The 13,176-nt window shown below is 43.9% G+C and overlaps 1 protein-coding gene across 2 annotated transcripts in view; it reads left to right on the top strand.

The window, feature by feature from the left end:
• The first annotated feature begins 653 nt into the window (after positions 1–653).
• The window catches only part of LOC133568836 (mucolipin-3-like), a 34,631-nt gene continuing 22,108 nt past the window's right edge, over positions 654–13,176 (top strand). The window contains exons 1-3 of one of the 2 annotated variants that reach the window (XM_061921006.1): positions 654–947; positions 1,112–1,279; positions 1,343–1,484. In XM_061921006.1, the coding sequence (XP_061776990.1) occupies positions 714–947; positions 1,112–1,279; positions 1,343–1,484 (544 nt within the window). In that variant the 5' untranslated portion in view covers positions 654–713. The remainder of the gene's footprint in view (positions 948–1,111; positions 1,280–1,342; positions 1,485–13,176) is intronic. The other variant, XM_061921007.1, reaches the window with a different exon arrangement.

The raw sequence follows: 13,176 nt of genomic DNA, 5'->3' as shown, positions 1-13,176 counted from the left end.
ATATGTGTGTATATATATATATATGTATATATATATGTGTGTGTATATATATGTATATATATATGTGTATATATATGTATATATATATGTATATATATATGTGTATATATATGTATATGTATATATATGTATATATATATGTATATATATATGTGTATATATATGTATATATATATATATGTGTATATGTGTGTATATATATATGTGTATATATATGTATATATATATATATGTGTATATGTGTATATATATATATGTGTATATATATGTATATATATATATATATATGTGTATATGTGTATATATATATATGTGTATATATATGTATATATATATGTACATGTATACATGTGTGTGTATATATATATATATATTTATGTGTATATATATATATGTATATATATATATATATATATATGTGTCTATATATACATGTATATATGTATATATATATATATATATATATATATATATATACTGTCCAATGTGATGACTTTTACTGGCAAATCTGTGAGGGTTCATTTAAAACCTATTTCGATACGTCAACTTAAGATTTGAGGTAAAGTTAAATTTCATAATTTTTTGCTGTGACGGCGGCGCTAGCTCATGCAGGAGAACCCGTTTGATAAACATCAGAATGCCTGGAATGGTTCAAGCTTTGTCTTGACTCACTACTAAGTTCAGCGTTTGATTCCGGGCTGGTCGTCAGCGTCATGGACGAGTCTGAGCCCTTGCTGGCCGCCAGGTCGGACGAGCAAAGACCCGACCGCAATGGCCGCCGCGGGTGGGGTCTCGGCGCTCCCGACATGGACTCCGAGCTGGTGGACGACCTGAGACGCAGGCTCAAATACTTCTTCATGAACCCGTGCCAGAAGTACAAAGCCAGGGGTCGCAAACCCTGGAAGCTGATGTTGCAAATTCTGAAAATCGTCATCATCACCGCCCAGGTAGGCTGCTTCCTGTATGGTAAAGTTGAAGTAGCAATGATTGTCACACACATACTAGATGTGGCGAAATTATTCTCTGCATTTGACCCATCAGCCTTGATCACCCCCTGGGAGGTGAATGTGGTCTTATTACTGTCATTGCTGCGGCCAATCTTCTTTTTCAGCTGGTCTCCTTTGGACTGAGCAACGAGATGATGGTCACGTTTAAGGACGACAACTTGATGACCTTCCGCAACATCTTTCTCAAAGGATACAAGGACCACCAGCGTGGAGGTCAGGTTCTGTACACAGAAGCAGACGTCTATGAGCACATTCGCTACGTCGTCGACAGAGTAAGTGCGGCAAAAATATTTCATGCGAGTTCATGGTCAACTTGTTGACTCTCGTCTTTGCAGTACACCCGACTTCAGGACCTAACCATTGGCAACTTGGCATACGAGAGGACGGAGGGCAAGTACACGCCTCTGATTGTCTGCCAGGAGTTCTACAGGAACAGCAACCTTGACCTCCAGAACCCCACCTTCTACATCCATACAGGTAATGGTAGTAATACCTATATTTACACCACATATATTCACAGCAATAGTACCTATGTTTATTTCAACACCATGATGCAGGTAATGCTAATAGTACATATAGTAAAAGATGTGTACACTTAAGAAAGCCAAAAGCAGTGAAGTTGTCACCTTGTATGGGGCTAAATGCTAATTAAAAACAATGATTTGCAAAAAAATTTCATAGACCAAGAGGGGCCAGAGAATAGACTGCAGAGACAAGATATTTCATCTTCACACTGAGAAACTTTCTTCTGCAAATAATCATGAAGTTGGAATTTAATGGCAGCAACACATTGCACAAAAAGCATTTTTACCAGTGTGTTACATGGCCTTTCCTTTTAACACTTAGTTATTTTTATAGAGTTTTGAAGTGGAATTATTTCACATTCTTTCTTGATGTACAGCTTAAGTTGTTCAACAGTGTCCCGCTTTTTATTTTAGCCTTCACACATTTTCAATGTCTGGACTACAGGCAGGCCAGTCTAGTTCCCGCACTCTTTTACTATGAAGCCACGCTGTTGTAACACATGGTTTAGCATTGTCTTGCTAAAATAAGCAGGGGCGTCCATGATAATGTTGCTTGGATGTCAGCATATGTTGCTCCAAAAGCTTTATGGACCTTTCAGCATTAATGGTGCCTTCACAGATGTGTAAGTTAGCCATGCCTTGGCCACTAATACACACCCAAACCATCACACATGCTGCTTTTTACACTTTCACCCTAGAACAGTCCGGATGGTTCTTTTCCTCTTTGGTCCAGAGGACACCACGTCCACAGTTTACAAAAAACATTTGAAATGTGGACTCGTCAGACCACAGAACACTTTTCCACTTTGCATCAGTCCATCTTAGATGAGCTCGGGCCTAGGGAAGCCGGCGGCGTTTCTGGGTGTTGTTGATAAATGGCTTTGACTTTGCATAGTAGAGTTTTAACATATGTTGTGACGAATTGTAGTTACTGACAGTGGTTTTATGAAGTGTTCCTCAGGCCATTTGGTGATATCCTTTAAATATGGATGTCGCTTTATGATGCAGTACAACCTGAGGGATCCACAGTCACGGGCATTGAATGTTAGTTTTCGGCCTTGCCGCTTACGTGCAGTGATTTTTCCAGATTCTCTGAACCTTTTGATGATATTACGGAGCGTAGATGGTGAAATCCCTAAATTCTTTGCAATAGCTGCTTGAGAAATATGTTGTTCTTAAACAATTTGCTCAGGCATTTGTTGACAAAAGTGGTGACCCTCGCCCCGTCCTTGTCGTTGTGGTTGTAAAAAAATCACAAAATGAAAATAACGTCTCAGTTACTTTGCACAGTAACTAGTTACTCTTACAATGAGGTAACTCAGTTTCTAACTCAATTACTTTTTGGGAGAAATCATTTGTAACTGTAACTAATCACTTTTTGTAGGTAAGATGAGCAACAGGTTTCATATTAATGGTTAGCATGTTTATTTCCACACTTTGATACGGGTAATTGCAATAATCCATCATGTTCACACACTTCAACAACAGGTGTGAAAAGAAGGAGAAAAGCCACATATCTTCTTTATTTTCCATGTCCAACATTTTGTACTAGGGTAAAAAAAGAAGAAACTACAAGAATGTATTATAGTAAAGTTATTAGTAATTGTATATCATTACAATCATTTGTTTTCAATTTTTTCAATTAAGGTTTTACTACTTACGTATAAAATACTACACGGTCTAGCTCCATCCTATCTTGCCGATTGTATTGTACCATATGTCCCGGCAAGAAATCTGCGTTCAAAGGACTCCGGCTTATTAGTGATCCCCAAAGCCCAAAAAAAGTCTGCGGGCTGTAGAGCGTTTTCATTTTGGGCTCCAGTACTCTGGAATGCCCTCCCGGTAACAGTTCGAGATGCCACCTCAGTAGAAGCATTTAAGTCTCACCTTAAAACTCATTTGTATACTCTAGCCTTTAAATAGACTCCCTTTTTAGACCAGTTGATCTGCCGTTTCTTTTCTTTTTCTTCTATGTCCCACTCTCCTTTGTGGAGGGGGTCCGGTCCGATCCGGTGGCCTTGTACTGCTCGCCTGTGTATCGGCTGGGGACATCTCTGCGCTGCTGATCCGCCTCCGCTTGGGATGGTTTCCTGCTGGCTCCGCTGTGAACGGGACTCTCGCTGCTGTGTTGGATCCGCTTTGGACTGGACTCCCGCGACTGTGTTGGATCCATTATGGATTGATCTTTCACAGTATCATGTTCTCATATGTTCTCATAGTCATCAGTATCATCAGTATCATGTTCTCATAGTCATCATTGTCACCGACGTCCCACTGGGTGTGAGTTTTCCTTGCCCTTATGTGGGCCTACCGAGGATGTCGTAGTGGTTTGTGCAGCCCTTTGAGACACTATTGATTTAGGGCTATATAAGTAAACATTGATTGATTGATTGAATTTTAAATAATTGATTTTTGCTTAAATGTTAAGTAAAGCTATGAAAATACTGTAAAGTAATGAGTCATTGAAATGGGTGGTTCATAAATGATCCAGCTCTTGAAGGGGAAGTGCATTTTTAGGGGGAATTTTACCATATTGTAAGACAAGAACACATTTGGTATTTGTTTTTCTAATGCCTTCTCATTTGTAGTATACGGCAAATACGAGCTGGCTAACAATTGGGCTAACGGGAGTTTTCTATGGCTTCCATTAAGAACAGCAACAATACGGTCTAGCTCCATCCTATCTTGCCGATTGTATTGTACCATATGTCCCGGCAAGAAATCTGCGTTCAAAAGACTCCGGCTTATTAGTGATTCCTAGAGCTCAAAAAAAGTCTGCGGGCTATAGAGCGTTTTCCGTTCGGGCTCCAGTACTCTGGAATGCCCTCCCGGTAACAGTTACCTAAGTGTATGGATAGCCTGTTGTCAGCAAGCCAGGTGTAAATATTAAGAGGTTCAGCACTGAGGAGATGTTCCACCTGTGACTTGTCCTCGCCGGATACCAGCAGGGCCGAGTCATCCGCAAACAGGAACAATTCACAGTGGCATGCTGATGGCATGTCACTGCTAGACTTTTGACAAGAGCAAGAAAGTTTGATCACATTACGCCTATACTGTATATACCTTTATATACATATATACATACATATATACCTGTACTGTATATACCTTTATATACATATATACATACATATATACCTGTACTGGCTCACCTGCACTGGCTTCCTGTGCACTTAAGATGTGACTTTAAGGTTTTACTACTTACGTATAAAATACTACACGGTCTAGCTCCATCCTATCTTGCCGATAGTATTGTACCATATGTCCCGGCAAGAAATCTGCGTTCAAAAGACTCCGGCTTATTAGTGATTCCTAGAGCTCAAAAAAAGTCTGTGGGCTATAGAGCGTTTTCCGTTCGGGCTCCAGTACTCTGGAATGCCCTCCCGGTAACAGTTCGAGATGCTACCTCAGTAGAAGCATTTAAGTCTCATCTTAAAACTTATCTGTATACTCTAGCCTTTAAATAGACCTCCTTTTTAGACCAGTTGATCTGCCGCTTCTTTTCTTTCTCCTATGTCCCCCCCTCCCTTGTGGAGGGGGTCCGGTCCGATGACCATGGATGAAGTACTGACTGTCCAGAGTCGAGACCCAGGATGGACCGCTCGTCGGGACCCAGGATGGACCGCTCGCCTGTATCGGTTGGGGACATCTTTACGCTGCTGATCCGCTTGAAATGGTTTCCTGTGGACGGGACTCTCGCTGCTGTCTTGGAGCCACTATGGATTGAACTTTCACAGTATCATGTTAGACCCGCTCGACATCCATTGCTTTTGGTCCCCCAGAGGGGGGGGGTTGCCCACATCTGAGGTCCTCTCCAAGGTTTCTCATAGTCAGCATTGTCACTGGCGTCCCACTGGATGTGAATTCTCCCTGCCCACTGGGTGTGAGTTTTCCTTGCCCTTTTGTGGGTTCTTCCGAGGATGTTGTAGTCGTAATGATTTGTGCAGTCCTTTGAGACATTTGTGATTTGGGGCTATATAAATAAACATTGATTGATTGATTGAATACACTCTTCACAGTTCATCTAGTGACATAAATCTTAACCAAGTATGGATAAAGATTTCAACAATCAGAGCCCCGGGCGACTCAGCTGCGGTGGATCAGGCCTCAGCTTGCATCCAGGTAACGCTACCCTACCTGCCTCGCTTCTACCCTCTTGATCTACAGCCACCTCCACGCAGCTTCTGTTGCCTCAGTCGCCAACTTGATGGCCCTTTGCTGGCTGATCCCTAAAATTTGCTGCAGTTCTTTGGGCTTGCAAAGGGATTGGCCCACAATTGCCCCCCAGTATCTCACTTCGATGGTTTGGCATCTTGCCCGCCAACCATTGCTCCAATACTCGCATACTTTGCCTTCTTCAATCAATCAATCAATGTTTACTTATATAGCCCTAAATCACTAGTGTCTCAAAGGGCTGCACAAACCACCACGACATCCTCGGTAGGCCCACATAAGGGCAAGGAAAACTCACACCCAGTGGGACGTCGGTGACAATGATGACTATGAGAACCTTGGAGAGGAGGAAAGCAATGGATGTCGAGCGGGTCTAACATGATACTGTGAAAGTTCAATCCACAATGGATCCAACACAGTCGCGAGAGTCCAGTCCAAAGCGGATCCAACACAGCAGCGAGAGTCCCGTTCACAGCGGAGCCAGCAGGAAACCATCCCAAGCGGAGGCGGATCAGCAGCGCAGAGATGTCCCCAGCCGATACATAGGCGAGCAGTACATGGCCACCGGATCGGACCGGACCCCCTCCACAGGGGAGAGTGGGACATAGAAGAAAAAGAAAAGAAACAGCAGATCAACTGGTCTAAAAAGGGAGTCTATTTAAAGGCTAGAGTATACAAATGAGTTTTAAGGTGAGACTTAAATGCTTCTACTACCTTTTGTTGGCCTCCTCCAAACAGTCCTGCCAAAGCGCAGTGAGCTCCAATTGAGGCTACTGAGGTACAAACAATGTCTGACCTTTGATTGATTGATTGATACTTTTATTAGTAGATTGCACAGTTCAGTACATATTCCGTACAATTGACCACTAAATGGTAACACCCCAATAAGTTTAACTTGTTTAAGTCGGGGTCCACGTTAATCAATTCATGGTACAAATATATACTATCAGCATAATACAGTCATCATAGTATATACAATGAATTATTTATCTGGCTGTCCAGAGTCGAGACCCAGGATGGACCGCTCCCCTGTATCGGTTGGGAACATCTCTACGCTGCTGATCCGCTTGAGATGGTTTCCTGTGGACGGGACTCTCGCTGCTGTCTTGGAGCCACTATGGATTGAACTTTCACAGTATCATGTTAGACCCGCTCGACATCCATTGCTTTCGGTCCCCTAGAGGGGGGAGGTTGCCCACATCTGAGGTCCTCTCCAAGGTTTCTCATAGTCAGCATTGTCACTGGCGTCCCACTGGATGTGAATTCTCCCTGCCCACTGGGTGTGAGTTTTCCTTGCCCTTTTGTGGGTTCTTCCGAGGATGTTGTAGTCGTAATGATTTGTGCAGTCCTTTGAGACATTTGTGATTTGGGGCTATATAAATAAACATTGATTGATTGATTGATTGATTTACATTATTTGCAATCCGGGGGGTGGGATGAGGAGCTTTGGTTGATATCAGAACTTCAGTCATCAACAATTGCATCAACAGAGAAATGTGGACTTTGAAACAGTGTAGGTGTGACTTAGTAGGATATGTACAGCCAGCAGAGAACATAGTGAGTTCACATAGCATACGGACAAGTAAGTACATTAGAAGTACATTTAATTATTTACATTAGGTTATTTATAATCCGGGGAGATGGGCTGTAAATGGAGGGAGATATTAGTAAAGGGTTGAAGTTGCCTGGAGGTGTTGTTTTAGAGCGGTTTTGAAGGAGGATAGAGATGCACTTACTTTTGCACCTGTTGGGAGTGCATTCCACATTGATGTGGCATAGAAAGAGAATGAGTTAAAACCTTTGTTAGATCAGAATCTAGGTTTAATGTGGTTTGTGGAGCTCCCCCTGGTGTTGTGGTTATGGCGGTCATTTCAATCAATCAATCAATCAATGTTTATTTATATAGCCCCAAATCACAAATGTCTCAAAGGACTGCACAAATCATTACGACTACAACATCCTCGGAAGAACCCACAAAAGGGCAAGGAAAACTCACACCCAGTGGGCAGGGAGAATTCACATCCAGTGGGACGCCAGTGACAATGCTGACTATGAGAAACCTTGGAGAGGACCTCAGATGTGGGCAACCCCCCCCCCTCTAGGGGACCGAAAGCAATGGATGTCGAGCGGGTCTAACATGATACTGTGAAAGTTCAATCCATAGTGGCTCCAACACAGCCGCGAGAGTTCAGTTCAAGCGGATCCAAGACAGCAGCGAGAGTCCCGTCCGCAGGAGACCATCTCAAGCGGAGGCGGATCAGCAGCGTAGAGATGTCCCCAACCGATACAGGCGAGCGGTCCATCCTGGGTCTCGACTCTGGACAGCCAGTACTTCATCCATGGTCATCGGACCGGACCCCCTCCACAAGGGAGGGGGGGACATAGGAGAAAGAAAAGAAGCGGCAGATCAACTGGTCTAAAAAGGAGGTCTATTTAAAGGCTAGAGTATACAGATGAGTTTTAAGGTAAGACTTAAATGCTTCTACTGAGGTGGCATCTCGAACTTTTACCGGGAGGGCATTCCAGAGTACTGGAGCCCGAACGGAAAACGCTCTATAGCCTGCAGACTTTTTTTGGGCTCTAGGAATCACTAATAAGCCGGAGTCCTTTGAACGCAGATTTCTTGCCGGGACATATGGTACAATACAATCGGCAAGATAGGATGGAGCTAGACCGTGTAGTATTTTATACGTAAGTAGTAAAACCTTAAAGTCACATCTTAAGTGCACAGGAAGCCAGTGCAGGTGAGCCAGTACAGGTATATATGTAGATATATATGTATATAAAGGTATATACAGTACAGGCGTAATGTGATCAAACTTTCTTGTTCTTGTCAAAAGTCTAGCAGCCGCATTTTGTACCAGTTAAGGAAGTAGTTTGACATGTACTTCGGTATCAGGGAGGTGTAGCGGATTTTATAGACTGGGCTCAGTGCAAGTGGTTTCACTCTGTCCTCCACCCTGAGCCAGTCCACTTTGGACAAGTGGGTTGGAGTGAGGTGTGATCTGGGGTGGAGGTGTAAAAGTAACCGGACTAACTTATTCCGAGATGTTTGGAGTCTAGATTTGAGGGTTTTGGAGGTGCTGGGGTACCAGGAGGTGCAAGCGTAATCGAAGAAGGGTTGAATGAGAATTCCCGCTAGAATCTTCAAGGTGCTTTTGTTGACCAGAGAGGAGATTCTGTAGAGGAATCTTGTTCTTTGGTTGACCTTTTTGATTACCTTGGTTGCTATTTTATCACAGGAGAGATTAGCCTCTAGAATGGAACCTAGGTAGGTGATCTCATCTTTCCTGGTGATAACAATGTCACCCACTTTTATAGTGAAGTCACTGACCTTCTTTAGGTTTATATGGGACCCAAATAGGATGGATTCCGTTTTACCTAAGTGTATGGATAGCCTGTTGTCAGCAAGCCAGGTGTAAATATTAAGAGGTTCAGCACTGAGGATTTGTTCCACCTGTGACTTGTCCTTGCCGGATACCAGCAGGGCCGAGTCATCCGCAAACAGGAACAATTCACAGTGGCATGCTGATGACATGTCACTGCTAGACTTTTGACAAGAACAAGAAAGTTTGATCATATTACGCCTGTACTGTATATACCTTTATATACATATATACATACATATATACCTATACTGTATATACCTTTATATACATATATATCTACATATATACCTATACTGTATATACCTTTATATACATATATACATACATATATACCTATACTGGCTCACCTGCACTGGCTTCCTGTGCACTTAAGATGTGACTTTAAGGTTTTACTACTTACGTATAAAATACTACACGGTCTAGCTCCAGCCTATCTTGCCGATTGTATTGTACCATATGTCCCGGCATGAAATCTGCGTTCAAAAGACTCCGGCTTATTAGTGATTCCTAGAGCCCAAAAAAAGTCTGCGGGCTATAGAGCGTTTTCCGTTCGGGCTCCAGTACTCTGGAATGCCCTCCCGGTAACAGTTCGAGATGCTACCTCAGTAGAAGCATTTAAGTCTCATCTTAAAACTCATCTGTATACTCTAGCCTTTAAATAGACCTCCTTTTTAGACCAGTTGATCTGCCGCTTCTTTTCTTTCTCCTATGTCCCCCCCTCCCTTGTGGAGGGGGTCCGGTCCGATGACCATGGATGAAGTACTGACTGTCCAGAGTCGAGACCCAGGATGGACCGCTCGTCGGGACCCAGGATGGACCGCTCGCCTGTATCGGTTGGGGACATCTCTACGCTGCTGATCCGCTTGAGATGGTTTCCTGTGGACGGGACTCTCACTGCTGTGTTGGAGCCACTATGGATTGAACTTTCACAGTATCATGTTAGACCCGCTCGACATCCATTGCTTTCGGTCCCCTAGAGGGGGGGGGGGGGTTGCCCACATCTGAGGTCCTCTCCAAGGTTTCTCATAGTCAGCATTGTCACTGGCGTCCCACTGGATGTGAATTCTCCCTGCCCACTGGGTGTGAGTTTTCCTTGCCCTTTTGTGGGTTCTTCCGAGGATGTTGTAGTCGTAATGATTTGTGCAGTCCTTTGAGACATTTGTGATTTGGGGCTATATAAATAAACATTGATTGATTGATTGATTGATTTACATTATTTGCAATCCGGGGGGTGGGATGAGGAGCTTTGGTTGATATCAGAACTTCAGTCATCAACAATTGCATCAACAGAGAAATGTGGACTTTGAAACAGTGTAGGTGTGACTTAGTAGGATATGTACAGCCAGCAGAGAACATAGTGAGTTCACATAGCATAAGGACAAGTAAGTACATTAGAAGTACATTTAATTATTTACATTAGGTTATTTATAATCCGGGGAGATGGGCTGTAAATGGAGGAGGGTATTAGTAAAGTGTTGAAGTTGCCTGGAGGTGTTGTTTTAGAGCGGTTTTGAAGGAGGATAGAGATGCACTTACTTTTATACCTGTTGGGAGTGCATTCCACATTGATGTGGCATAGAAAGAGAATGAGTTAAAACCTTTGTTAGATCGGAATCTGGGTTTAATGTGGTTTGTGGAGCTCCCCCTGGTGTTGTGGTTATGGCGGTCATTTCAATCAATCAATCAATCAATGTTTATTCATATAGCCCCAAATCACAAATGTCTCAAAGGACTGTACAAATCATTACGACTACAACATCCTCGGAAGAACCCACAAAAGGGCAAGGAAAACTCACACCCAGTGGGCAGGGAGAATTCACATCCAGTGGGACGCCAGCGACAATGCTGACTATGAGAAACCTTGGAGAGGACCTCAGATGTGGGCAACCCCCCCCCCTCTAGGGGACCGAAAGCAATGGATGTCGAGCGGGTCTAACATGATACTGTGAAAGTTCAATCCATAGTGGCTCCAACACAGCCGCGAGAGTCCCGTCCACAGGAGACCATCTCAAGCGGAGGCGGATCAGCAGCGTAGAGATGTCCCCAACCGATACACAGGCGAGCGGTCCATCCTGGGTCCCGACGAGCGGTCCATCCTGGGTCTCGACTCCGGACAGCCAGTACTTCATCCATGGTCATCGGACCGAACCCCCTCCACAAGGGAGGGGGGGACATAGGAGAAAGAAAAGAAGCGGCAGATCAACTGGTCTAAAAAGGAGGTCTATTTAAAGGCTAGAGTATACAGATGAGTTTTAAGATGAGACTTAAATGCTTCTACTGAGGTAGCATCTCGAACTGTTACCGGGAGGCCATTCCAGAGTACTGGAGCCCGAACGGAAAACGCTCTATAGCCCGCAGACTTTTTTTGGGCTCTAGGAATCACTAATAAGCCGGAGTCCTTTGAAGGCAGATTTCTTGCCGGGACATATGGTACAATACAATCGGCAAGATAGGCTGGAGCTAGACCGTGTAGTATTTTATACGTAAGTAGTAAAACCTTAAAGTCACATCTTAAGTGCACAGGAAGCCAGTGCAGGTGAGCCAGTATAGGTATATATGTATGTATATATGTATATAAAGGTATATACAGTACAGGCGTAATATGATCAAACTTTCTTGTTCTTGTCAAAAGTCTAGCAGCCGCATTTTGTACCAGTTAAGGAAGTAGTTTGACATGTACTTCGGTATCAAGGAGGTGTAGCGGATTTTATAGACTAGGCTCAGTGCAAATGGTTTTACTCTGTCCTCCACCCTGAGCCAGCCCACTTTGGACAAGTGGGTTGGAGTGAGGTGTGATCTGGGGTGGAGGTCTAAAAGTAACCGGACTAACTTATTCCGAGATGTTTGGAGTCTAGATTTGAGGGTTTTGGAGGTGCTGGGGTACCAGGAGGTGCAAGCGTAATGGAAGAAGGGTTGAATGAGAGTTCCCGCTAGAATCTTCAAGGTGCTTTTGTTGACCAGAGAGGAGATTCTGTAGAGGAATCTCGTTCTTTGGTTGACCTTTTTGATCACCTTGGTTGCTATTTTATCACAGGAGAGATTAGCCTCTAGTATGGAACCTAGGTAGGTGATCTCATCTTTCCTGGTGATAACAATGTCACCCACTTTTATAGTGAAGTCACTGACTTTCTTAAGGTTTATATGGGACCCAAATAGGATGGATTCCGTTTTACCTAAGTGTATGGATAGCTTGTTGTCAGCAAGCCAGGTGCAAATATTGAGGAGTTCAGCACTGAGGATTTGTTCCACCTGTGACTTGTCCTTGCCGGATACCAGCAGGGCCGAGTCATCCGCAAACAGGAACAATTCACAGTGGCATGCTGATGACATGTCACTGCTAGACTTTTGACAAGAGCAAGAAAGTTTGATCACATTACGCCTGTACTGTATATACCTTTATATACATATATACATACATATATACCTATACTGGCTCACCTGCACTGGCTTCCTGTGCACTTAAGATGTGACTTTAAGGTTTTACTACTTACGTATAAAATACTACACGGTCTAGCTCCATCCTATCTTGCCGATTGTATTGTACCATATGTCCCGGCAAGAAATCTGCATTCAAAGGACTCCGGCTTATTAGTGATTCCTAGAGCTCAAAAAAAGTCTGCGGGCTATAGAGCGTTTTCCGTTCGGGCTCCAGTACTCTGGAATGCCCTCCCGGTAACAGTTCGAGATGCCACCTCAGTAGAAGCATTTAAGTCTCACCTTAAAACTCATCTGTATACTCTAGCCTTTAAATAGACCTCCTTTTTAGACCAGTTGATCTGCCGCTTCTTTTCTTTCTCCTATGTCCCCCCCTCCCTTGTGGAGGGGGTCCGGTCCGATGACCATGGATGAAGTACTGACTGTCCAGAGTCGAGACCCAGGATGGACCGCTCGTCGGGACCCAGGATGGACCGCTCGCCTGTATCGGTTGGGGACATCTCTACGCTGCTGATCCGCTTGAGATGGTTTCCTGTGGACGGGACTCTCACTGCTGTCTTGGAGCCACTATGGATTGAACTTTCACAGTATCATGTTAGACCCGCTCGACATCCATTGCTTTCGGTCCCCTAGAGGGGGGGGGTTGCC

Source organism: Nerophis ophidion, linkage group LG14, assembly GCF_033978795.1.
Source record: "Nerophis ophidion isolate RoL-2023_Sa linkage group LG14, RoL_Noph_v1.0, whole genome shotgun sequence".
Lineage (NCBI taxonomy): Eukaryota > Metazoa > Chordata > Actinopteri > Syngnathiformes > Syngnathidae > Nerophis > Nerophis ophidion.
This window is presented reverse-complemented; position numbering and strand designations above follow the sequence as displayed.